This window comes from Eptesicus fuscus, chromosome 14 (assembly GCF_027574615.1).
Source record: "Eptesicus fuscus isolate TK198812 chromosome 14, DD_ASM_mEF_20220401, whole genome shotgun sequence".
In the NCBI taxonomy this organism is placed as follows: domain Eukaryota; kingdom Metazoa; phylum Chordata; class Mammalia; order Chiroptera; family Vespertilionidae; genus Eptesicus; species Eptesicus fuscus.
Genome location: NC_072486.1, coordinates 31,244,238 through 31,267,580, shown reverse-complemented (window position 1 = coordinate 31,267,580; position 23,343 = coordinate 31,244,238). Strand labels below are relative to the sequence as shown.

Here is a 23,343-nt window from a genome sequence, read left to right as displayed (position 1 = left end):
GGGTGAATATTCTGGCCCTCTCCTAAGACTTCTTTATAGAACTAGAGGGTTCGTGTTGCCACTTCCCCACCTGTCCGGCCCTGGGCTGTGAGCTTCCCAGGAGGACAGGCAATGCTTGTCGTCCCAGCTACCAGCACACTGCCCGGGACACGGCAGGGAACAGGTTAGTGAGTGAATAAGCGAACTAATGTGAAAACAGAGCTCAAATAAGACAGAAACAAAATAAATCACCCACATTTGGGGAAACCTATAGCTAGTATGGCCGATTGTGGTGCATGAATTCTATCAACCTCTTTTCCCTTTGTTTAGAGGCAGCCCGGAGTCTCACATGACTCGCTGGGGCTTGTGTAGAATCCAGGGGCCAGATACGGGTCCCTGAAATGATAGTGTCCACACGGGCAGAGGTAGTTGTGAAATAATCCCCCAACACCCCTAAATTAAGCCTAGTCCCATGAGAACCCTGCAAGGTCTTTGGATAATTGACGGACCAGGACAATTTGCAGTGCCCCGACAGGTGCTTGTATGAACACCCAGCGGGGTGGGGAGGGGGGACAACATGAAATAGGAACAGAAGAGGAGGCTGAAAGTAGGAAACCTGGGCAGAAGGCATCCAGGGCACACACCTACCTGTCTCAGCATCGCTTTAAAAGCCATTGACCGAAGCCTGGTGGTGAGGATCTCGCCAGCTTTCCCGAACGTGAAGCCCTGGTGGAGAACAGAAAACAGAAGCTCCTGTGCCCTTGGATCATCACTGCTGTTCTGATGCAAGTGGGGACTTGCCCACTGATTTTTACATGACTTACATATTAGCCAATGAGTCAAGTAACACATGTCTGTGACCAAACATTCATTCAAAGTCCCAACTTAAAATTCACGTACTGCTGAATCATGAGTATGCAATCGAGATGAGAAGCCATACTCATCTCGATTACATAGAAGTGTCCAGTTCTGGCTTCTGAACCATTCTAAACAGGTTTCCTTCTCAAAACGTTCAAGAACATCTCAGGGAGGACAATACTGTGTTTAGCCACAACTTTCAGTGTGTTCCTATTACTTTAAACAAAACAGTGAAAAGAGAAGTAACAAAATTCTATGCAGGAACGCATCTGGATCAGGTGGGGAGGGAGGGAGGGAGGGAGGCGGTCTGGAGTAAGAAGCTCCAGGCAAGTTGGCTGGTTCCCGGCCACAGCTCCACCTGCTCTCAGATTGGGGACCAGGCCCCTCTCCCTCCCCAAGCATGCTTGCCAGGCATTTCCCCTCTTCTTAATCAGATCCTGTCCTCAAGTCCACAGCTGGGCCGGGTTCTGGGGCAGGTGGGAGCCTCCAGGGAGCCTGGGAGGACACTAAGCCAGGGGGATGGTGCCCAGGGGGATGGTTCCCGGGACTAGACCATCTGCTCTCCTCCTTTCTTTGCTGGCAGATTGCTCAAACCCAGGGTGGGCACCACAGTTTTATCCAGCACTGTTGGTGCAGCCATTTATGTACCCAGCTCCACTCCCTCACACACCAGGGTTAGCAACTGGGTGGGATCACTGAGATCTAAAAAAATGATTTCTAAATAAAAATCTTGGCTTACTGTTACCATTGGTTCAACAATAAGGGAGAAGCGGGCTGGGCCTGACTAGGAACCATTTTGCTGAATTAGTGGATTGTATTGGAAGGGCCTGCATGGTGCTCACTGAGTTAACGAGACAAAAAGTATTTGGTAAAAATCTAGGTAGAAAAGTACAATCGGAGTAGGTCTGCTGGTTCCCTCTGGCCAGGTCTATACTATCTAAATGCACTACAACATATATGTTCTTTCAGAGAGTTCATCGATTAAGGAGGAAACACTCAGAGAAGTTATTGATATTGTGTAAAGAGTAACGATAACAAAAGAGGATGCTATTGTACTGTTCCCTCTCCACCCCCCCCCGCCTCCTGCCCCCCCACCCCCCAGTTTTTAACTAGTTGAGTTTAACTGGTTCTTATGTTCTCCTGGGGACTTGGGTCTCTTTTTCCCTTGCTAAGGGAAAAACCTATGACGTGCCATGATTTAGCACACAGGGAAGTCACAATTACTCCTGCTAAGGCCTGTTCTCTATAAACGTCCTCTGTCCACTGTGTTTGCCATTTATTTCAGTCTCGGACTCAGAAACTCCACTAGGTCTTGATTAATTGATAGTTAATCAATCTATATTAATAAGTAGTTAAAATCTAGTAATGAATCTATATCCTCATTGAATCTAGACTACACGAGAAGACCAAATCGTAGGCACCTACCTGAAGGAAGAAAGTAAAGAAAGAAGTAATCCCCAGGCCCAAGAACAGCAGCGAGATCATGTTGCACTTCTGCTGCTTCACGGCATCGTCCCCTGGCCCAAAAATCTACGAAAGAACACGCAGAGGGCCCACCTCATCACAGGCCCCTTGCTTATTCCTCCCACCAACAGTGGCTGGAGCGTCGCATTGGAAAGACGAGGCTTTGAGATATGTGGGTTTTTATTGTCGTAAATATGTATCACATACAAGTTACCATTTTACTCATCTTTAAGGGTGCAATTCAGTGGCATTCAGTACATGCACAGTGTGGTGCGACCTTCGCCACTATCCATCTCCAGAACTTTCTCATCATCCCAAATGGAAACTCTGTACCCGCCAAATAGTAAGTAAGACCCCTTTCCCCGCTCCCTAGCCCTCTGGGAACCAGGAGGCTAGTTCCTGCCTATGAATTGAGGAATGTGTGGTCATTAGCATGGATTGTGTGTGGTGGCACACTTTGGTGTTTGTTCCTCTTCCCCTGCACTTGCTGTTCCCTCTGCCCCAGCCTGTTCCCTCCACCCCTCACTTCACAGGGCCTCTGCCCAGAGAGGCCTCCCCTGCCCAACCTTCGGGAATAGCAACCCCACCTCCAGGCCCCCACCCCCACCCCCGGCCAGATCCTGCTTTAAAACACTCGTTATCCCTTGACACATTATGTAGCGTGTTTTGTTTTGCAGGGATAGTAACCTGTTTGAGAGCAGGACTCAGTTTATTCCGTTCCCTGATATATCTCCAGTGCCTAGAGCAGTGTCTGGCACATAGGAGATGCCCCAAAATATAGATACAGTCCACATAGCTCTTAAATTGCAAGAGAGTTAGGAATTGGTTTTTAATATAAAAACATTCTAATTCATTTATTTTTTGGCTTGAGGTCTTAATTGTAGACCAGTGTCTAATGTCAAAAGCACAATGAACTCAACATGATGGAGAATTAAGTCATCTTTAACAAAAAAGTCTCTCCAAAAATGTAAGTGGCTGGCTAAGGTTATACAACATAAATACTGGGTTTTATGGAGCCGTAGGCGTTTCTGACAACGTCCTATAAATATCTCCTCCATGAACTTAACAATTGGATCGCATGAGTTTTCTTTCTTAGTCTCAGACTTCCCAAGCCTTGGAAGGATTGCTGAAATAATGGCGTGGTGGCGGCTATCACTTATTTAAATTTGATTTTAGGGAGAGAGAGAAAGGGAGGGAGGGAGAGGAAGAGGGAAAGAGAGGGAGAGAGAGAGGAATACAGGTTGTTGTTCCACTTATTTATGAGTTCATTGGTTGGTTCCTGTATGTGCCCTGACCGGAGGATCAAACCCACGATGTTGGCATATCAGGACGATGCTGTAGCCAACTGAGCTGCTTGGCCCAGTCTGGTGGATATCACTTTTGAATACTTCCTATGAAGCAGACAGTCTTAACTGCTTTCCATATAGTTACCCATATAATCGCTTTTCATCCTCAGCTAGCCTATGGTGCATTTATTTTATGGATGAAGAAACGGGGGTACCAAGAGGAAAAGCATCTTGCCCAAGTTTGCACAGCTCTTATGTGGTGAGGCCAGTCTGTGCCCAGAGCCTGGCCTCTTAAACACTATGACCTGAACTCTTCCCTCCTGTGCACACTCCTCCCCCCTCCCTCCGGGGCCCCCCCCCCGCCCCCGCCACGCACCTTCCCCTCCGGCCCCAACCTAAGCCTTCCTGTGAGCCCTGCATCTCCTCTCCACAGATGGGATGGACATCACTGCCTGACACCAGTTGGACCCAAATGAAGAGAGCTCATTAGAATGCCTCCTTCATGGATTTTACAGTTTATAATCTCATTAATATCATAACCTGGAATGGTTCATACTTTTTCTTTGGCCTCACATGTTTCCTCAGAAGGGTATTAAAAACTTTGGCTTAGTTTAATTTGAGACCGCTTTACTCCAAAATGGACCCAGTGGTAAGGTTGGCGTGAGCACTGATTTAACGGTGACGTGATTTAATTCAAGTTATTAAGCAATGCTTCAAACTTACCGTTATCATCTCTGAGAAGATGACTGAAAATGCCGGCTGAAGCGCCCCGTTAGCAATGGCACATACCGTTCCTACCACGAAGTAGGGCCATTCTGTTTTATTCAGTCTCAGGACCTTCAGAAAAGACACCGGTGGCACATTTTCATCCTAGAATACATCAGGATAGACGGGTGAGCACACAGCAGCTACCAGAACTTGCAGGCAGGAAAAGGACACTGCATCGCACTTGCACACGGGGCGCCGAGAACAACCGTCCAGCCAACTGTGTCCTAGAGAGCAGCACAGTGTGTTGTGCGTGTCCACAGTGTCCAGGATTACACAGCATCAGCTGAGTCCGAGCTGTTCACCCAAGAAGCGATCTCCGTGGCGTGATCAGTCCATTTCTGTCCCAGCCTCAGCACAGTGAGCAGAAGCAGGGTCTGTGCACAAAACGCCCTGGAATTCAAGTCCCAGCTCAACTCAGGGATGACATTGGGGCCAAATGAAACAATACCCGTAAACAGAAGGATGAACGCCCTCACAAGTGTAGGGTACCGTGATGAACTTGAGAACATGGGCCTGGTCTCCTCACCCCCAGAACCCAGCCCGGCACTGCCTTTTCTGTGACGGGTCCCCAACTCACAAAACCAACTTCACGCGGCCCCTTCCCCTGTTCCCTGTGCAGACTTCTCTTCTCAGGGCTTAGCTTGTTTTATCTCCTGTTGTTGTTGCTTTTCTTTTGTTGGTTTCCATGTCTCCTTTCCTATGTGGGCTTTTTTTTTTACACCTTCATATCCCCAGAAACTAGTCCCATGCCTGGCACATTTCACATTCACTGTCTGGTCAAGCAGGAAGGATTTAGGTCACGAAAAGGAGACTATTCTGACTACAGAGGTAGTTTAACATTAAACTAAATACTAAAACTGCCTATGGGATGCTCTAGCCTTATGGTCGTTTAAATGGGTCATGTTTGTCTCTGTGAAACAACACAGAAGCAGGTTCTACTCGGCCCCTTTTTTTACAAACTGCCCATTTTCTCATTTTTGTGTTTAGTTTTTCTCCCTGTTTAACATTATCTTCAAGTCCTGGTTTCCAGCCTGATAAATGGGCCATTTTCTCAGGTCTTCTAAGATCCCTCTAATCAGACTTAATTCCTCCCTCCCTTGGATACACTGTTTATCCCACGATGATGGTACTTGTGAAAATCTTGTCGACTGTGGCATTTTATCTTCCCTCTGCGCATTTTCTCAAGAGAAGTTCTTGTCTAAAATACCAGACTCCAAAGACTTAGCAGCATAACCCTCAGGACAAATGAGAAATAGAAAGTGAATCCTTCCACAGCCCAAAAGGGGGAAATTGTTTATCTTACTAGTGATAGCTCAGGTCTACAATAGCTCGAGCATTACCCTTCTTTCTATACATACACCAAGATTAAGATCTAGAGAGCCCTTGTAACTTCTGCAGTAAATAATGTTGTGGGCAGAGAAAGCCAGATGCCAAGACCTCTCAGTAGGCTGAATTTCTTCAGGCCAACACAAGAGTAAAAATAAACTCATCCTTTATCAATAAATAACACCAAAATGTATTCTCAAACCATTTCTTGAAATAAGAAAATATCTTTCTTAGGAATGGATCCCCTCGCTGTTATAAAAGTTTCTGTTAACCTGAATTAATAATTTGCCAAGTCTTGCCAGGCCAGTGTGGCTCAGTGGTTGAACACTGACCTATGAACTAGGAGGTCACAGTTTGATTCCCGGTCAGGGCACATGTCCTGAATGCAGGCTCAATCCCCAGTGTGGGAGGGGAGGGGAAGGGGGAGTGGGGGGGCGGTGTGTGCAGGAGGCAGCTGATCAATGAGTCTCTGTCATCACTGGTGTTTCTGTCTCTCTCCCTCTCCCTTCCTCTCTGAAATCAATAAAAATATGTTAAAAAATAATATCCCAAGTCTTCAGGTGAGAAATGTTAAAGAATGCACAATTTTGCTATTCCTGGCCATGCTCCCCTTTTTCTCAGGAAGAGAAAGCCAATCTAATTCAGAGTGGCAATACATACCGCAAAAAGACCCCATTTTCTACCCTTCCTTGTAGCTAGGTTTGGCCACGTAATTAAGTGACTGCCAATGGCATGTAAGTAAAGTATTGTGTTATATTCTAGAAAATCTTTGTTTCTTCCTGCTTCTTGGGACACAGATGTGACGGCTGGAGCTCCAGGAGCCACATCATTGGAGATGGAAGCCACATCTAGGACAGTGATGATAGAGATGAAAGGGGCCTGCAGCCATGGTAACTGTGCTGCCACCTTTCCAGCCCTGGGTTTCCTAGTATAGGCAATCCAACGTGACCCTATCTAACAGAATATGCAACTACCAGGGCCTCTGATGTTATACGAGCCTTGCAGGCATATTTCATTTTGTTACACTTTGCTTTACTGCACTTCACAGATGTTGTTGTTTTTTTGTTTTTTGTGTTTTTTACAAATTGAAGGCAAGACCTCCACCCCCAAAAGATTACTACTCGCTTTATTGCGGTGATCTGGATCCAAATCTGCAATATCTCCGAGGGATGCCTATATTTATCTCTGTATCTCAAAGATGAATGGGGTATCTAATTTTAATTTAAGCATTTAAGCACAAAGACTAAGTTGTTTCCACTGGAAATTCATTTTTAATTATAATTGATTTCAAGTCATTGTCAAATACATTTAACATCTGAAATTTCCTTTTCTCAAGAAGAGCATGGCTCATAATAGGAGTCACCGATGCCTGCAGCATACTAGCAAGGCTAAGAATTTCAACAGCAAAAACACACAATAAAAGATTTAACTTAAGTGCAAACAACTTACAAGTTCAGTGGTTTCCACATCAAGGCCATTCTGATACCTTCGTGAATTTCTAAGGCTTTTATGAGTAGAATTCCTAAATATGCGAGATTTCCAGCCATTTGGGGCCATACCCGGGGCAGCCTTTTCATCATTTAGTTCAACTTCAAATTCTTCTGACTGGATCTGGCTTCCTGATGTCTGAAAGAAGAACAAAATGTTATTAAATTGTGTGTGGGTGTATGTGTGTGTCCAGACCTACGTAACCTACAAATTTAGAACCATAAAGACATTTTCAATATTACATGTGTGAAGACAGATTCCATAACAGCACCACAATCAGCTGGAAAACTGCAAAGAAGTGTATCAACACATGGAAGTTAAAAAGGTTAAAAAGGAAGCTTAAATTCAATTTGACCAATATGAAAATTGGAGTATAAAAGTATTTTCTAAGAACTCAAAGGCAAATGTTTCATCATCTAGCAGGTATGCAGGAATTTCCTCAATATGTTAAAAGTCCAGAAAACAAGGCATGGCCACCACGAAAGGGAAGAAAACAAAGAAACATTACCCAGGGCTCACTTTTAAAGCTACGGACAAGGAAAAGCTGGTCACTCCCTCACGTGAGGCAATTAAGCTGCCTTCCTTGACTGTCCAAGTACAATCAGCTTTCTTCCTCGCAGTCCTGCTCAACATCACCCCTCACCCCAGGTGACCCAACCTGCAGGCTCACCCTCATTGCAGGCTTTGGGATTAATTCTCTCCTTAAAGGTGCAGGGGTGGGTAATTTAAGGACCTCTATCTAGCTTAATGCCAGGTGAGAGAGTATCAGGCCAACCTTGCTGGAGTCTGACTTTGGTCTGGTTCCCTGTTTGTTCCCTCCATGTCCGAGAACACGTCCTCGTGGTTTGTCCAGGACCCCAGTCCCTGTAGTACTGACATGTTCTTGCTCCTGCCCTTCAGGTTCTGGCCCCGACCCAATCCCATGGCTGGTGCCTTACTGCATCTATGGTACCATGCCTATCTTGATCTCTGCACATGATCTGATCCTAGCGTTCCACTTGTGTTTTCAACACCTAACAGAAGATTGCCCTGGTGCCTTGAACCACACTGCAAAGGTATGTTTTGCTAGGTAGTCTTCCTTACTTGCTTATAACTGGAAGATGGTTTTATACCATCTCCCCCCCCAAAATCCAACCTACACTCAAGATGTAGTCTTGTAACTGACCCCTGCACCCTCACTTCTCCCCACTCACACACTTACTACCAGACTCCTTTTCATAAAAGGTTGCTCTGCTCAAATTGTACCCCAGCTCAAAAGCCTTCCACAGCTCTCCACCACATACTCAAGCCTGGCTCCCTCCAAATTCAGTTCATGGTAATTCACACTGGACCACCTCTCAGGAGTGCCTCCCCCTTGTTTTTTCCTCCTTTTGTAATCTCACCCATGCTATTAAGGACAGTTCTTCCATTAAACCCATTCTGAATTTAGCCTCCTCTTATAATCATATGAACACCACCCACCCATACTATTTATTCTGGGCATTGCCCAAAGCCCTCATTTACTGGGTGCTGAGGTCTACATTGGGCTACAAAGCCAAGATAGCCTTTTCACTAGGTAATAAAAAGTATATTTACAACCAACAGCCCTCATTTATTATAACCTGAATATACTTTAGCTGTCTCAAATATTTAACTGTAAAAAGGTAAAACAACAGCCCTGGATGCGTGGTTCAGTTGGTTGGAGCATCATCCCGTATACCAAAAGGTTGCAGGTTTGATTCCGGTCAGGACACATACATAGGTTACATGTTCAATCCCAGGTTGAAGTGTGTATGGAAGGCAACCAATCAATGTTTCTTTCTTTCTCTTTCTCTCTCTCTCTCTCTCTCTCTCTCTCTCTCCCCTCTCCCCCTCTCTCTAATAAAAACATATCCTGTGGTGAGGATTGAAAAAAAAACAAACAAGTAAAACAATAAATGTTGATAGGAAATATGGGTGACTATCTTTTCAAAGAACAACCCCAAATCCTGAAGACATGGGAGAAAAAAATCTAATTATGTACAATTTAAACACTTCTTATGGCAGCCAAACAAACAATATAAAATTGAAAGCACAAAGTAGGAAAAAATATTTTTAATATGTGCAAGAGAAAAGCACATTTCCTTTTTCCTTTTAATGCAAGGTATTCTTATCAATGAATAAGAATATTATAAACAACCCAACAAACAACCAAAAAACAGCCTAATACAGGAGAAGATCCTTTCACAGAGGAAAAAATACAGATGGCCAATGAATATGTGAAAACATGCTCAATCTCATGAATAATTGAGGAAATATGGAGTTACTACTTAGTTCTTTTAGGCTATGAAGATGAAAAATAAATATCAAATAGCTGTCAGTAGAAGTTTTGGTTGTGGGGGAATTTCACATTTCTAAGATACTCAAGTTTGAATTTTTTAAAAAAATGCTTGGATTAAAAAAAATAAGAATGGCCCTAGCCCAGTGGTTGGCAAACTGCGGCTCGCGAGCCACATGCGGCTCTTTGGCCCCTTGAGTGTGGCTCTTCCACAAAATACCACTGCCTGGGCGAGTCTATTTTGAAGAAGTGGTGTTAGAAGAAGTTTAAGTTTAAAAAATTTGGCTCTCAAAAGAAATTTCAATCGTTGTACTGTTGATATTTGGCTCTCTTGACTAATGAGTGTGCCGACCACTGCCCTAGCCAGTTTGGCTCAGTGGATAGAAATGTCCCGGGTTTAATTCCGGTCAAGGGCACATGCCCAGGTTGGGGGCTCGATCCCCAGTAGGAGATGTGCAGGGGGGAACCAATCAATGACTCTCTCTCATCACTGATGTTCTATCTCTCTCTACCTCTCCATTCCTCTCTGAAATCAATAAAAGTACCTTAAAAAAAGAGAAAATCTATCAAAATTCTAAAGTAAAATAAGAATGCACTCCATTTATAATCTGAAAAAAAATAAGTTATAGTTAAAAGAAACAAGTAAGAACCAACAGTCTACCTAGAGATCATTCTGCTTAGAAACAAAACCAAGACAAGGACCTATTGACACGATGTTGGTCTTTGGAGTTTGAGGAAAAGAAAGCAGCATTAGGGGGAGCCTTTCGTAAACCCTCAGGCTCACTGTGGCTCTTTCCTCCATCTCTCCCACAGCACCAGCAAGTCAAAGGTAAGGCAAACTCAAACCAGAAGTGGGCACGGTGTGGGCACCCAAACCCAAGGACTTCCCCAGCCACGGCTTAGTTGGCGGCAGGCCTTTTCAGGCCCACCAGGCTACTGTTCAGTCTTTGATCACAGCTTTTCCCAGGAAAGAGAGCTAAGGGAAGAGGCTATAGAAGGTCAGAGTGGTCCTATCCCCTTGGCAGTCTCCCAGCCTAAGTCCTGGTGGGAGGGCAAGGTCATTCCCTCAGGGACACAGAAATAGGCCAGCCAGGGGAGAAAGTGGTTACCTCGTTCGAGGACCCAACAGCAAATAGGAGACACCATGATTCCTCCCCTCCTGCTGGAGAACATTCTCTGGCAAAATGAAGCATGAGTTATAACACTTTCTATCATTTCATTGGATATTTTCACTTTGGGAACTTAGTAAATTTCAATAACTATCATGTCTCATGCATCTATTTTGTGTCAGGTGCTAAGAATTAAATAACAGCCTTATTGAGACATAATTCACATACCACAAAATTTACCCCTTTAAAGTGTGTATGTGTGCGTGTGTGTTTGTTTTTTAGTATATTCAGGTGCTTATTTCTTAACCTTATAACAACGTTGCATGGTAGGTTTAGTGTTTCAAATGTGGAAACTAAGGGTCAGAGGAGTTGATTTACTTGTCAGAAAATAAAGCAATTTTTTTACTTAACCTTTTTGACCCACATGCTTCAAGGGCAATATTTAGAACAGAGAAATACTGGAAACAAAGCATGTATCCAGCTTTAGAGAAACATCAAAGCAATTAATTACACATTAATGTAATGGACTGCTAAGTATGCATTAAACTCATAGTATTTGAATGATGTATATCTGAAAAAGAACAAAATATATTATGTACATACTAGTCACAATTATAGCAAAGCCAATGCATATACTTTTATAACTATAAGAATCCTGTTTATAGGATAAATATTTTTAGGGTATTTATTTTACAAAGTTGCTCAAGCGAGTAAGCACAATAAAATGTCTTGTTCAATAAGACAAACCAATAATTCCCAATATCACCTGTTTTAGGAATTAGAATGAATCATTTTTTAACAAAAACAAGCTACAGGCATACCTCACTTTATCACACTTCACTTTATTGTGCTGCACAGATGGTGCATTTTTTACAAATTGGAAGATCCTCTGCCAACAAAAATATTGCGATTGCTTCACTCACTCCATCTTGGGGGTCTGGAACTAAACCCTCAAATCTCTGAGGTATGCTTGTATTCACTTCCTAGAGATATGAATCTTGCTATTGGTTTTATTAGAATCATCTGGGAAGCATTTTTAAATTACATAAAACCTCCCCCCATCACTAGAGATCCTGGCCTTGCCCTCCTACGCCTACCACCACTCTGAGCACCCCTAATCTCATGGTGGAAAGGACCTGTTAGTTTGAACACGCTACCCAGGCAATTAAGAATCTCTGTCCTGAGGAATAAGTTCAAATGTTTTGGGCATTTTCATCCTCTCTGCTCTTCTCTTTCAGGACTGTTGCACCAATTCTGAATTAATGTCTCAAATGCATACTTTTAGGACTCTCCCTGAATACTTCTTACTCTTCAGTATGGCAATAGCTGTCTGATATTTTATTTTTAAAAATATATATTTTATTGATTTTTTTACAGAGAGGAAGGAGAGGAATAGAGAGTTAGAAACATCGATGAGAGAGAAACATCAATCAGCTGCCTCCTGCACACTACCCACTGGGGATGTGCCCGCAACCAAGATACATGCCCTTGACCAGAATCGAACCTGGGACCCTTCAGTCAGCAGGCTGATGCTCTATCCACCGAGCCAAACCAGTCAGGGCACTGTCTGATATTTTAATCGATATATGCACAAATACTATATTGAGGAGCCAACAGCAGCATGCTTCTTGGGAGGCAGATACCTGCATGTTAACCAGCTTGAAGTACAGCCCTTCCTTCTTCATCAGTTCGCTGTGGCTTCCATGCTCCACGATGACCCCATCCTCGAAGCCGGCGATGACATCTGCATTTCGGATTGTAGACAATCGGTGTGCTATCACAATGGTGGTCCGGCCTTCTCTGGCCTAAAGGGGAAAAGGACAAACACGTGGGGCAGCAGGTTTACAAAGTCGACACATTGTCAATTAGCATGCACAGTTAAGCACTGGGATGGACGTGTTTGCCGTTGGTGAGACAGGAGCTCACCCCATGCCCCACGCCGTGTGATTAGGGCACAAAGGCCTCACTCATCTATATACGTAAAAGGTTAAAGTGAGACTTGAGGTCTGGACCAGACAGGAAGCCAATCCTTTCAGTGTAGAGGTGGGTAACTGGAAGCCTAAGGAGTGTCAGTCTTGACTCAAGAAACTGGAGAAAAGGTTTGACCCTTCTCAAGTGTGGACATACCTGCCCGAGGAGCCCTAGTTCTGAGCTATATGGCATGCTAGAGACATACGCCTTCTCCAGAGACTTCTGCAGGGTTACTTCTGAAGTTGCCTGATTTTATCTGTAATTCTCATGGACTGCATGTAGGCAGTTTAGGCAAAAATGTACCTTGGGGTCTGGACGGTTCAAAACATGGTTCAAAGTCTATCTGAATCACAACCTCTGGAGTATGGCTAGTAACTTTGATTTAACGAGGGCCCAGGTGATTTTTAAATGCATGTTAAAATCTACAAATCATCCCTCTAAGTAGTTCCGTGAATGGGCATGCTGGCTTGGTGGGTTTATTCATGGGAATTTAAAACCTGAAAAATGCTCATCAAATTATTCATGCTATGTCATTTATAATCGTTACTCTTCTTGATACTCTAATGAGTATCAAGAATTAGGTTAATGGCTTCTTTTCCCCCCTATGTGATTGATTTTATTTTTAATAAGGTTTATTTTACTTAGTCCTTTCCCCTTTTTCACCTAGCACTCCTAACTCGCTCCTCTCTGACAGCTGTCGATCTGTTCTCTGTATCCATGTCTGTTTCTATTTTCTTTGTTAGTTTAGTTTGTTTATTAAGTTCCACATATAAGTGAAACATATGGTGTTTGTCTTTTTCTGACTGGCTTATTTCACTTAGCCTAATACTCTCCAGGTCCATCCATGCTGAGGCAAAGGGTAAGATTTCCTTCATTTTCACGGCTGAGTAGCATTCCATCGTGTAAATGTACCACAGCTTTTTTATCCACTCATCGACTGATAGGCACTTGGGCTGCTTCTAATCTTGGCTATTGTATATAACACTGCAATGAACATAGGGGTGCATATATTCTTTCTGATTAGTGTTTCAGGCTATTTCAGATATATGCCCAGAAGTGGAATCGCTGGGCAGTTCCATATTTAATTTTTTGAGGTAACTCCATACTGTTTTCCACAGTGGCTGCACCAGTTTGCATCCCCACCAGCAGTGTACTAGGGTTCCCTTTTCTCCGCATCCTCACCAGCACTTGTTTGTTGATTTATTGATGGTAGCCATCCTGACAGGTGTGACTACTTCTACTCTGAGGCAATAAAACCTCGTTAGGATGGTTAGTAGAGTATAACCTAATTCAGCTAAGTAGATTAAAACATAAATTAAAAACAAGAGGCTAGATTTATAATAGCCAAAAAAGTGGGACTAATCCACATGTTCATCAGCTGATCAAAGAATAAATGAAATGTGTATTCCATATAAGAGAATATTATTGCACCGTAAGAGGGAACAATACTCCGATGCATGTTTCAACAGGAATGGCCTTGAAAACATGATGCTAAGTGAAAAGAGCGAGTCAAAAAGACCACCCATTGTATAATTCCATTTATATGGACTGTCCAGAATAGGCAAATCCATAGAGACAGAAAGTAGATTAGAGGTTGCTATGGCTAGGGTGAGTGTAGAATGGTGAGTGACAGCTGGTGGGTAACAGGTTTCCTTTTGGGATGATGAAAATATTCTAAAATTATATAGTGGTGATGGCTGCAAAATCTTGTGAAAATACTAAAAACCAATAAATTGTTCATATTAAGAGGGTGAACTTTATGGTATATAAATTATATCTCAAATTTTTTGAAAAGAGCAGCCATGAGCCCTAGTTGGTATGGCTTAGTTGGTGGGGTGTCATCCTGTGCACTGAAAGGTTGCTGGTTTGAGTCCCCCTGAGGCCACATGCCTGGGTTGCAGGCTCGATCCCCGGTAGGGTTTGTGCAGGAGCCAGCCAATGGATGTTCCGCTCTCACATCGATGTTTCTTTCTCTATCTCCCTCTCCCTCCCTCTCTCTCTCTAAAAATTAATAAAAATACTTTTTAAAAAGAGCAGTCATGAAAATTATGAAAACGTTTCATAAGAAGGGAATATCTCTACCAGCTAAGAGCTACAGCAATTAAAAACAGTAAAATGCAGGGGAAGCTATCACATGAATAGGCAATTTGATCAATAGAGCAAAAATAGAGTCCAGAAATAGATATAAACCATTTTAAGAATTAGTATAGGATAGATATAGCATTCTTATTAACAGAGAAAAGGTTGATTATATAATAAATGGTATTGAGCCAATTGTATAGCCCCCGGGGGAAAAAATAATGCGATCTTTCTACGTCAATCCTTACTCGAAAATTTTAAACTAGATGAATCAACGATGCTTAACTAAATGTAAAAGAGTTAAACTATAAAAAGAGAGACTAGAGCACAGGTCTACTGAACAACGTTTTTAAGACGATTCTTTGATTTTTAGTATATCGCTTCCAAAGAAGCATCTATAAATATGTACTAATGTGGAAGTTGCCTGGCTTGCTCCATGCATGATAAGGCACATAGGAAATAATTTGATCATTCTAACTATATTCATGATACTAATAGTGATGACTAAATTTCTAACAAAGGCTATGCTATCATTATGATAATAGATTGATGCTATGTCAATACAAAACAAACAAACAAACAAACAGAGAAGTTGGAATAAAAATTGTGAGTGACTGGCTGGTGTTCAGGAGAAACAAAGCATATTATTTGTGAATTTAAAAGTTAGCTACTGTCACCCTTGACCAAGAAATTTTGGCCAGAAGAGAGATCTGACACAAAGAGATTTTTTTTTCAGACCTCTCAGACACACAAATGATGACAAGACATTGGCAAATAAACATCCTAGATTCAAAGATACCAGCTATTAAGACATTTGGACCCTGTACTAGTTTGGGATATGCAGGGATGAAAGGCAGGGCCACACAAAGGGAGTACTATTCATTAGCCTTTCTGGAACTTCTGGAAAAAATAGTATAAAATGAAACCTTTTGGAATCATTTCATAAAATCACCATGGAGGCTTTTCATTCTTTCCTTACAACTCCTGATAATAACACTAGGAAAAGGAGGATGCATGTGGGTATGAAACTTTGTGGTTATTGACTTACCTTAAAATTTCAAAATATCAAATCCACTTTTATATTCTTTAAGATCTTATATTGAAAAACCTATTATTTATTTTGACAAATAGTTGCTATCTATTGAGTCAAAAGCTAATATGGTCATTAATTTTTTTTTTTTACTGTAAACATGTATTGTCTCAATGAGTTGGACCATGATAATATTTATTTAGGCTCTACTATGTGCAAGGCACTGGATTACGTATTATACAGATACAAACATGAAACATTTATTAATGTTGTATCTTAAGGGGTTTATTCTTTCTGGGGGAAAGAAGGCAAATAAGTAAGTAGCTAATCACAGTAAGTTGGTGCCACATGAATCTGGTTTTTACACTCCGTTGTTATTACAGATGACATCAGCACCGATGTCCAAAGGGTCCTAAGATAAGATTCTTCTTGTGAAGCTTCAGCTTAAATTTGATAGAAAGACTTAGAATATCTGACCCAGGAACGTGAGCTCAGCATCCTTAAAACGTGCTGCTTATTTATTTGCTTAGACAAATACAAACTGAACTTCATTTCCAGAAAACCATCCATCCGCCTTCGTGAATAGATAAAAATGATGTTACTGCCTAAAAAATAAGGCAAGGATATTGATTTGTTTTTCGGCTGGACCAGTGTCCAGGTAACCATATTTTTTTTGGTAGATTTTTACACAACTACTTTGGATCAAAGCAATGGCCTACCTGAAAGGGCAAAACAAAGATGAGTGGCTCAGTGCCTGGGCCTGGATTTCAGCTCACCGTACCTTGGTCAGCAAGCCAGCGAATGGGCCACCCACCTGCCTGCCATGTGACCTGACACAGGGGGAATCCATAAAGCTCCATGAGAGAGCTTCGTTTGCTCTCACGTTTTTCAATCTGGACTTGCAAAGCATTAGCAAGAATTTTCAAGTTTCATTTTGTTGGTCCTTCAGGCGTTTAGTGTCTACCCACCTTATCCAGAGCCGCCTGTACCTCAGCTTCACTTTCAGTGTCCAAGGCCGACGTGGCCTCATCCAGCAGCAGGATCTTGGGGTTGCGAACCAGGGCCCGAGCGATGGCGATTCTCTGTTTCTGTCCCCCACTCAGCTGCGCCCCTCTGTCTCCAACCAGGGTGTCAAATTTCTACAACAGAAAACATGGAAGAGCTGTTAAAAGTTTTTTCTTTTTTTAAGAGAAATTTTACAAGAGTTTGTTTGAGCCAAACTGACATGTGCTGGGGAGCAAGATCTCAAATGTTCCCTAAAATATTTTAAATAGAAAAGGCTACGGAGTTTAGAAATTCATGAAGACAACATGGAGCATCATTTTGACCATCACAGTGAGTCATAAATTATAATAAAATAAATGAATACTAAATCATAAAAACTACTAAGACATACTCTGTATAAAATTTTATGTGATTTGTGTGCCAGGCTCTACTCCTTAAACCTCCAACTGAATAATTCAAGGGACTTACCTCGCAAAGTTGGACAACCCTGTCTCTCAAACATGATTAGCTTAACCTTAGAAGAAAGAACTCGGCTGCATGAGGTGACATTCTAACTTTGAGGGCAACTACATTAACAAAGCTGTTACCTGTGGTAATTTCATGATAAACTCATAGGCATTGGCTTCTTTGACAGCTTTCTTTATGTCATCCATGGTGACATTTCCACGGCCATAGCGAATGTTTTCAGCAATTGTGGTAGAAAATAGCACTGGCTCCTGACTCACCACTCCAATGATTTCCCTCAAATACCTTACGTTAAAGGTCCTAATATCCTGGCCATCTATGCTAATCTGAAAAAAAAAAAAAAAAAGAGGAATATTTTCATTAAATATTTTGAACCATTTGATATCTAAATCATCAAGACTATTTTTTAAATCTTTATTATTGAAAGTATTACATATGTCCTCTTTTTCCCCCCATTGACCCCTTCTAGACCACCCCTGCCCCCCACCCCAGGCCTTCACCACCCTATTGTTTGTGTCCATGGGTTATGCATATATATGTGCATACAAGTTCTTTGGTTGATCTCTTCCTGCCCACCCACCCCTGCCTTCCCTCTGAGAGTCCCCACAGTCTGTTCCATGCTTCTATGTCTTGGAATGTATTTTGTTCATCGGTTTATTTTGTTCATTAGCTCCCACATATGAATGAGATAGGTGATACTTGTCTTTCTCTGACTGGCTTATTTCAATTGGCCTAATACTCTTTCATTTGTTATGAAAAAAGTCTTAGCTAATATTGAACTTATTTCAGTGGTTAGGATGAGAATGGAAGTACAGAACAATGTGCAAGAATAACAATAAAAAGTATATGTTCTCTTGATATTTTCTCCTTACATATACAGTTTTTTCATGGGTAGGTAATTCTCCATAAATATTTTAGATTATATAGTTTTGGCAAACTATTATTTTTGCTTACCATTAGTAAATGTGAATAAAAATGTCCACTTTCCTACCCAGTCTGCATGTCATTTTGATGGCATTACGATGTTTTACTATATGTAATACACCACAATTTTCTTTAGCATTTCCCACCTGCTGGACATTTTATTTCCTTCAAGAAACCCTGTAGGACAGTCACTGTAGAAGTAGAGAATTACCAGGCTGAGGAGTATGACTTACTTTTTCTTCTCTAATAACACCCTGTACGGTTAGTGATATATGTTGGGCATTTATCTGCTGAATAAAGGTTGAATAAACAATCCTCTAAGAAGATTTTAGAAGAAGGATGGCTACTGAGGTGCAGAAGAGTGACTCAGCCCAGGGGTCTGGGCAGCTGTCCCCGGGGCTCCCTTCCCAGAGCCACAGGCCCCAGTCTCTCCTCACAGGACTCCAGGCCGCTCTGCCCTCCTTCCACCAGAGCCCAGGGTATTAACAGCTGAAGGTCAATCTTTCTCCAGGGCTTCTGCAGTTCCCTGGAACCTCATTTGAAACCACACGTGTAACTTGATAACAGATTCAGCCCCACAGCCTCCACATGAGCAAGCGGAGTAACAGTTCATGCTGAGAGCAATGAGAAACTTTCTAATCTGATCAAAACATTCATGCTCTAGGCTTGCAAACAAGACCATGTACTAAAAAGTCTAATGAAGTTGAGTATAAAATGAGTATGTGGTAGTGGTGAATAGCGTTTAAAGAAAGGAACAATATGAACCTGATTTAAACTTGATGAATCTCTAACTTTCTAATTTCAAAAGAGGAAAGTTTAGTAAATGGAGGGTAAAGATTATAGTGCCTAATGAATTCTAAAGCAAATATTAATTTGAACTATCTCTATTGTTATCTAGATATTAGTTGCTAGATAATGTTGCTTCAGTTAAATATATTTTCAAATACTGGAATAAATATTTGCTAAAACTTGCCTTTTTCAAATTTTAAGTGGTTGGTATAAAAAAGATAAGTGAATACAAAGATCTTTCCCAGTATGGCACATTAATAAAGGAAATTAAAGAAGACAGATAAATGAAAAGATATTCTTGTTCATGGCATGGAGGAATTAATATTGTTAACATATCCATACTATTCAACATGATCTACAAATTCAATGAAATCCCTGTTAAAATTCCAATGGCATTTTTCACAAAAATAGAAAAAAAAATACAACGTTCATATGGAATCATAAAAGACCCCGAAGAGCCAAAGCAATCTTGAGAAATGCAAGCAAAACTGAAGGCATTACATTTCCTGACTTCAAAGGGATACCATTGTAATGAACCTAGTTATTAATAACAGGAAAGGAGCAAAGGGAAGGCCAAATATTATAGGCATGCCATTTGGGCAGCTTCATCAGGAAGCTAAAGCTTTACACTCCCCAGGGAGCCACCTGCCTATTCCCTGCAGACTGCTAGGGGAAGCAGGGAGGTAGATGCATGCCCAGTAAAGTTAGGGAGGCTAGTAAAGGTGCTTGCTCGCAGTCACACCTGAGAACAGAGGTCACTGGCCAGAAAGGGCATGGCCACTGCAAGCGTGGGAAGATTTGGGATATTTAATTCCCTGAACAAAGGAATTCGCTCTCTTGGTGCCTCTTGGTTGACTCCTGGCTTGCGAGATTCTTGCTCCTGCTTCCCTGCATTCCTTCACAGAGTGGACTAATGGACTGCAACTAGCCTGTTGCTGAACATGGAACACTGGTTGACTCCTGGCTGCAAAATGGAATGGAAACTCTGGACACTGGCTTTGCTTTTAGCTTTACTGAATCCCCAGCTCACTTCTTCCAGGACTAGGCTAAGGGGAATGGGACTTGGGAAACCCAGGGATGTAATTCCACACAAATAAAAATCATTCATCCTCCCATGCTAGTCTCAGAAAGTTCTTTTTCTTGAGATATTGTAAGGACTCCAGCCCCAGCACTCAGTGGGGAAAGGGATACCTCAACATCCTCAATAAACAAAGGTATATTACGAAGCTGTAGTAATCAAAACAGTATGGTACTGGTATAAAAACACACATAGGTACTGGAAAACAACAACCCCCAAAACAGACACATAGACCAATGAAACAGAATAGAGATCCAAGAAATAAACACACACATATATGATCAACTAGTATTTGATAAGGGTGCCAAGAACACACAATGGGGAAAGAAAAATCTCTTCAATAAATGGTTTTAGGGAAAATAAATCTGCATATTCATGTGTAAAAGAATTAACTTGGACCCTTATCTTACACCATGCACAAAAAGTAACTTGAAATGAATTGAAGATTTACATGTAAGTCCTGAAACTATAAAACATAGGTAGAAAGCTCCTTGACAATGATCTTGGCAATATTTTTTTTTGAGATATGACACCAGTAGCACAGGCAACAAAAGGGAAAATAAACAAGTAGGACTATATTAACCCATGAAACTTCTGCACAGCAAAGAAAAACATTAAAGAAAGACAACCTAGGGAATAGAAGAAAATACTTGAAAATCACATACTGATAAGGAGTTAAAATCCAAAATATATATGGAACTCATACAATTCAATAGCAAAATGAAAAACAATCTGATTTTAAAATTAACAGAGGAACTAAATAGCCTTTTCTTTTTTTCCAAAGAAGACATCCAAAAGATCAACAGGTAACGGAAAAGGTGCTCAATATCACACTAATCATCAGGGAGTGCAAATCAAAACCACCATGAGATAACACTTGACATTTGTTAGGATGGCTATTATGAAAAAGACAAGAGTAGAGAGAACAATGAAGCAAGTGGGTCAAAATTAAACAATTAGTACATCTGAAGGGTGAAGGATATAGTGAGTTCCCTGCTTCCAACTTTTCTGTAAGTTTGAATTTAACACATTTTTTTAAATTTATTTATTTATTTTTTTTAATATATTTTATTGATTTTTTACAGAGAGGAAGAGAGAGGGATAGAGAGTTAGAAACATCGATGAGAGAGAAACATCGATCAGCTGCCTCTTGCACACCCCCTACTGGGGATGTGCCCGCAGCCAAGGTACATGCCCTTGACCGGAATCGAACCTGGGACCCTTGAGTCCGCAGGCCGACGCTCTATCCACTGAGCCAAACTGGTTTCGGCTGAATTTAACACATTTTTTTAAAATCCTCACCCGGGGGCGGGGAGAGAGAGAGAGAGAGAGAGAGAGAGAGAGAGAGAGAGAGAGAGAGAGAGAGAGAAACATCAGTGTGAGAGAGAAACGTTGATTGGTTGCCTCCTGTAAGCGCCCTGACCGGGAATTGAACTTAGGTATGTGCCCTGACCAGAATCGAACCCATCACCTTTTGGTGCATGGGATGATGCTCCAACTCACTGAGACACCCAGTCAGGGCCAGAATTTAACACAGTTTTTAAGAGGTCAAAAAAAATATATACCCTAGGTAGGCTATTACTGTCCCTCATATCCCCAGAAGTTTCTTACGTGGTAAAATCTAAAATTTTCCCCTTCAGATATTCCAACCTTTAAGAAAACTGAACTGTCTCTGATGAATTTAATTACTGACCCTGATTACCAAATAGTCAGCAACTGAGATATGAAATAATTTTGACCAAACCCAATCACTCATTGAATATAATTCTCTCAGTGGTTTGGATGACTGTTTCTGGTGATGTAGTAGGTTATGAGGCACTAAGTGGGAACTGAAAAGAGTGTTGTCTAGCTTCTTTGGCTTTTATGATTTTGAATACCTTAGTGAAACCAGCCCAAGGGTTTGAATGCATTTTCCAGATACATTGCAATTCCATTCCCCCTTTACCAAAATTACATTAACATGCAAATTTGTTACTAAAAAAAAAAAAAAACAATTTCAAAGGGCGAATTGGTACCCAGCTTCCCAATGTGGAGAACTTAGTTCTTCCCACTTACCATACCCTCATCAGGGTCATAGAGCCTCTGGATCAGCTGGACCGTCGTGCTTTTCCCACAGCCGCTGTTCCCAACCAGGGCCACCGTCTGCCCACTCCGAACCTGCAGGTTGAGGCCCTTCAAGATCTGGGAGGAAAAGAGCAAAAAAAGAACACACTTCACAACAAAATCCTAATAGGGGAGTAATTTGATTCAATGTTAAATTTGAAAAACTATGAAATAGGCCCTGCCCCCATGGGCCCAGCGTGACTGAGGAGTTGGGTTTCCACGCCCAGGCCACACACTCCTGTAACGGGGTGATCCAGTGTGCTCGGAGCAGCACAGAGCCTGCAGACTGCAGCCCTGGGGCCTAAGGGTGTGTGGCATCAGGAGGCAGTGCTCCGGCCCCAATCTGCTCTCACTGAGTAGCAGGAATGGATAACAACAGAAAATGGTACTGGAATGGTGAGAATCTGCAATTTTGCATAGGAATCTTTGGGAGGCGTTGTTTTACTGTAGTCTGTCTTAAATTGGGACAAAATGGAACAAACAAGATGAATTTGGTGCTTAGGAAATTGTGAAAGCTGCTAGTGATCTCTATTCTCCTCTATCAGGAGAAGTAACTGAAATGAATGAAGCTCATGCAGAAAATCCAGGACTTGTCAGCACATCTTGTCATGAAGATGGTTGGCTGACCCAGATGACACTGAGTAACCCTGCAGAACTAATGCAGATGAACCCCTGAGTGAAGAAGCATATGAGAAATACATAAAATCTATGTGAGGAGTGAAAATGGAAACCCCCTCCACTAAATAAAGTTGTCCAGCATAGTTGGCTTAAATTAGTGGTGGATAAAAGATTTAGCAACCTTTAGCAGTACCAATGGAAAAAGTAACTACAATGCTACTGGAAGAAAATACCCCTTAACTTTCTAACAATTGCAGATAAACACAATATGTACCTCCTCCCAACACCCTATGATTTTTAGGCTAGGCGACAAGGTATAATACTCAGAATTCATAAAATGATTTGTGGTAAAATCTAGCCATAAAAATTATATAATTCAAAGATAACATTGTTACCTTAAGCCTTATATAATACAGGGTGGGGCAAAAATAGCCTCACAGTTGTTCATATGGAAAATAATACAATAATTAATAAATAATAACACAAGAATACACTCTGTATTTTGCATGCTCACAACTGTAATCATACTTTTGCCCCACCTTGTATTATAACTTGCTTACATCTGTCTCAGGATTGGGTCAAAATACTGAATGATTTTTCCACTGGAAATAACTGGCAGTGGAGAAAAGCTTTTGTTAGTTGTTACAGTGTCAGATGATGAACAACACTATCTTAATTTTGCAGTAAATTGTGTTTGCTGGTGCTAT

The 23,343-nt window shown here is 41.6% G+C and overlaps 1 protein-coding gene across 1 annotated transcript in view; it reads right to left on the bottom strand.

Annotated features, from left to right (window-relative positions):
• ABCB4 (ATP binding cassette subfamily B member 4) overlaps positions 1-23,343 on the bottom strand; it is a 64,057-nt gene that overhangs the window by 15,919 nt on the left and 24,795 nt on the right. Inside the window, exons 12-19 of the mRNA XM_054726326.1 lie at positions 21,971-22,096; positions 17,247-17,450; positions 16,623-16,793; positions 12,218-12,379; positions 7,131-7,307; positions 4,311-4,457; positions 2,263-2,367; positions 628-705 (exon numbers count right to left, since the gene is read on the bottom strand). Of these exons, the coding sequence (XP_054582301.1) occupies positions 628-705; positions 2,263-2,367; positions 4,311-4,457; positions 7,131-7,307; positions 12,218-12,379; positions 16,623-16,793; positions 17,247-17,450; positions 21,971-22,096 (1,170 nt within the window). The remainder of the gene's footprint in view (positions 1-627; positions 706-2,262; positions 2,368-4,310; positions 4,458-7,130; positions 7,308-12,217; positions 12,380-16,622; positions 16,794-17,246; positions 17,451-21,970; positions 22,097-23,343) is intronic.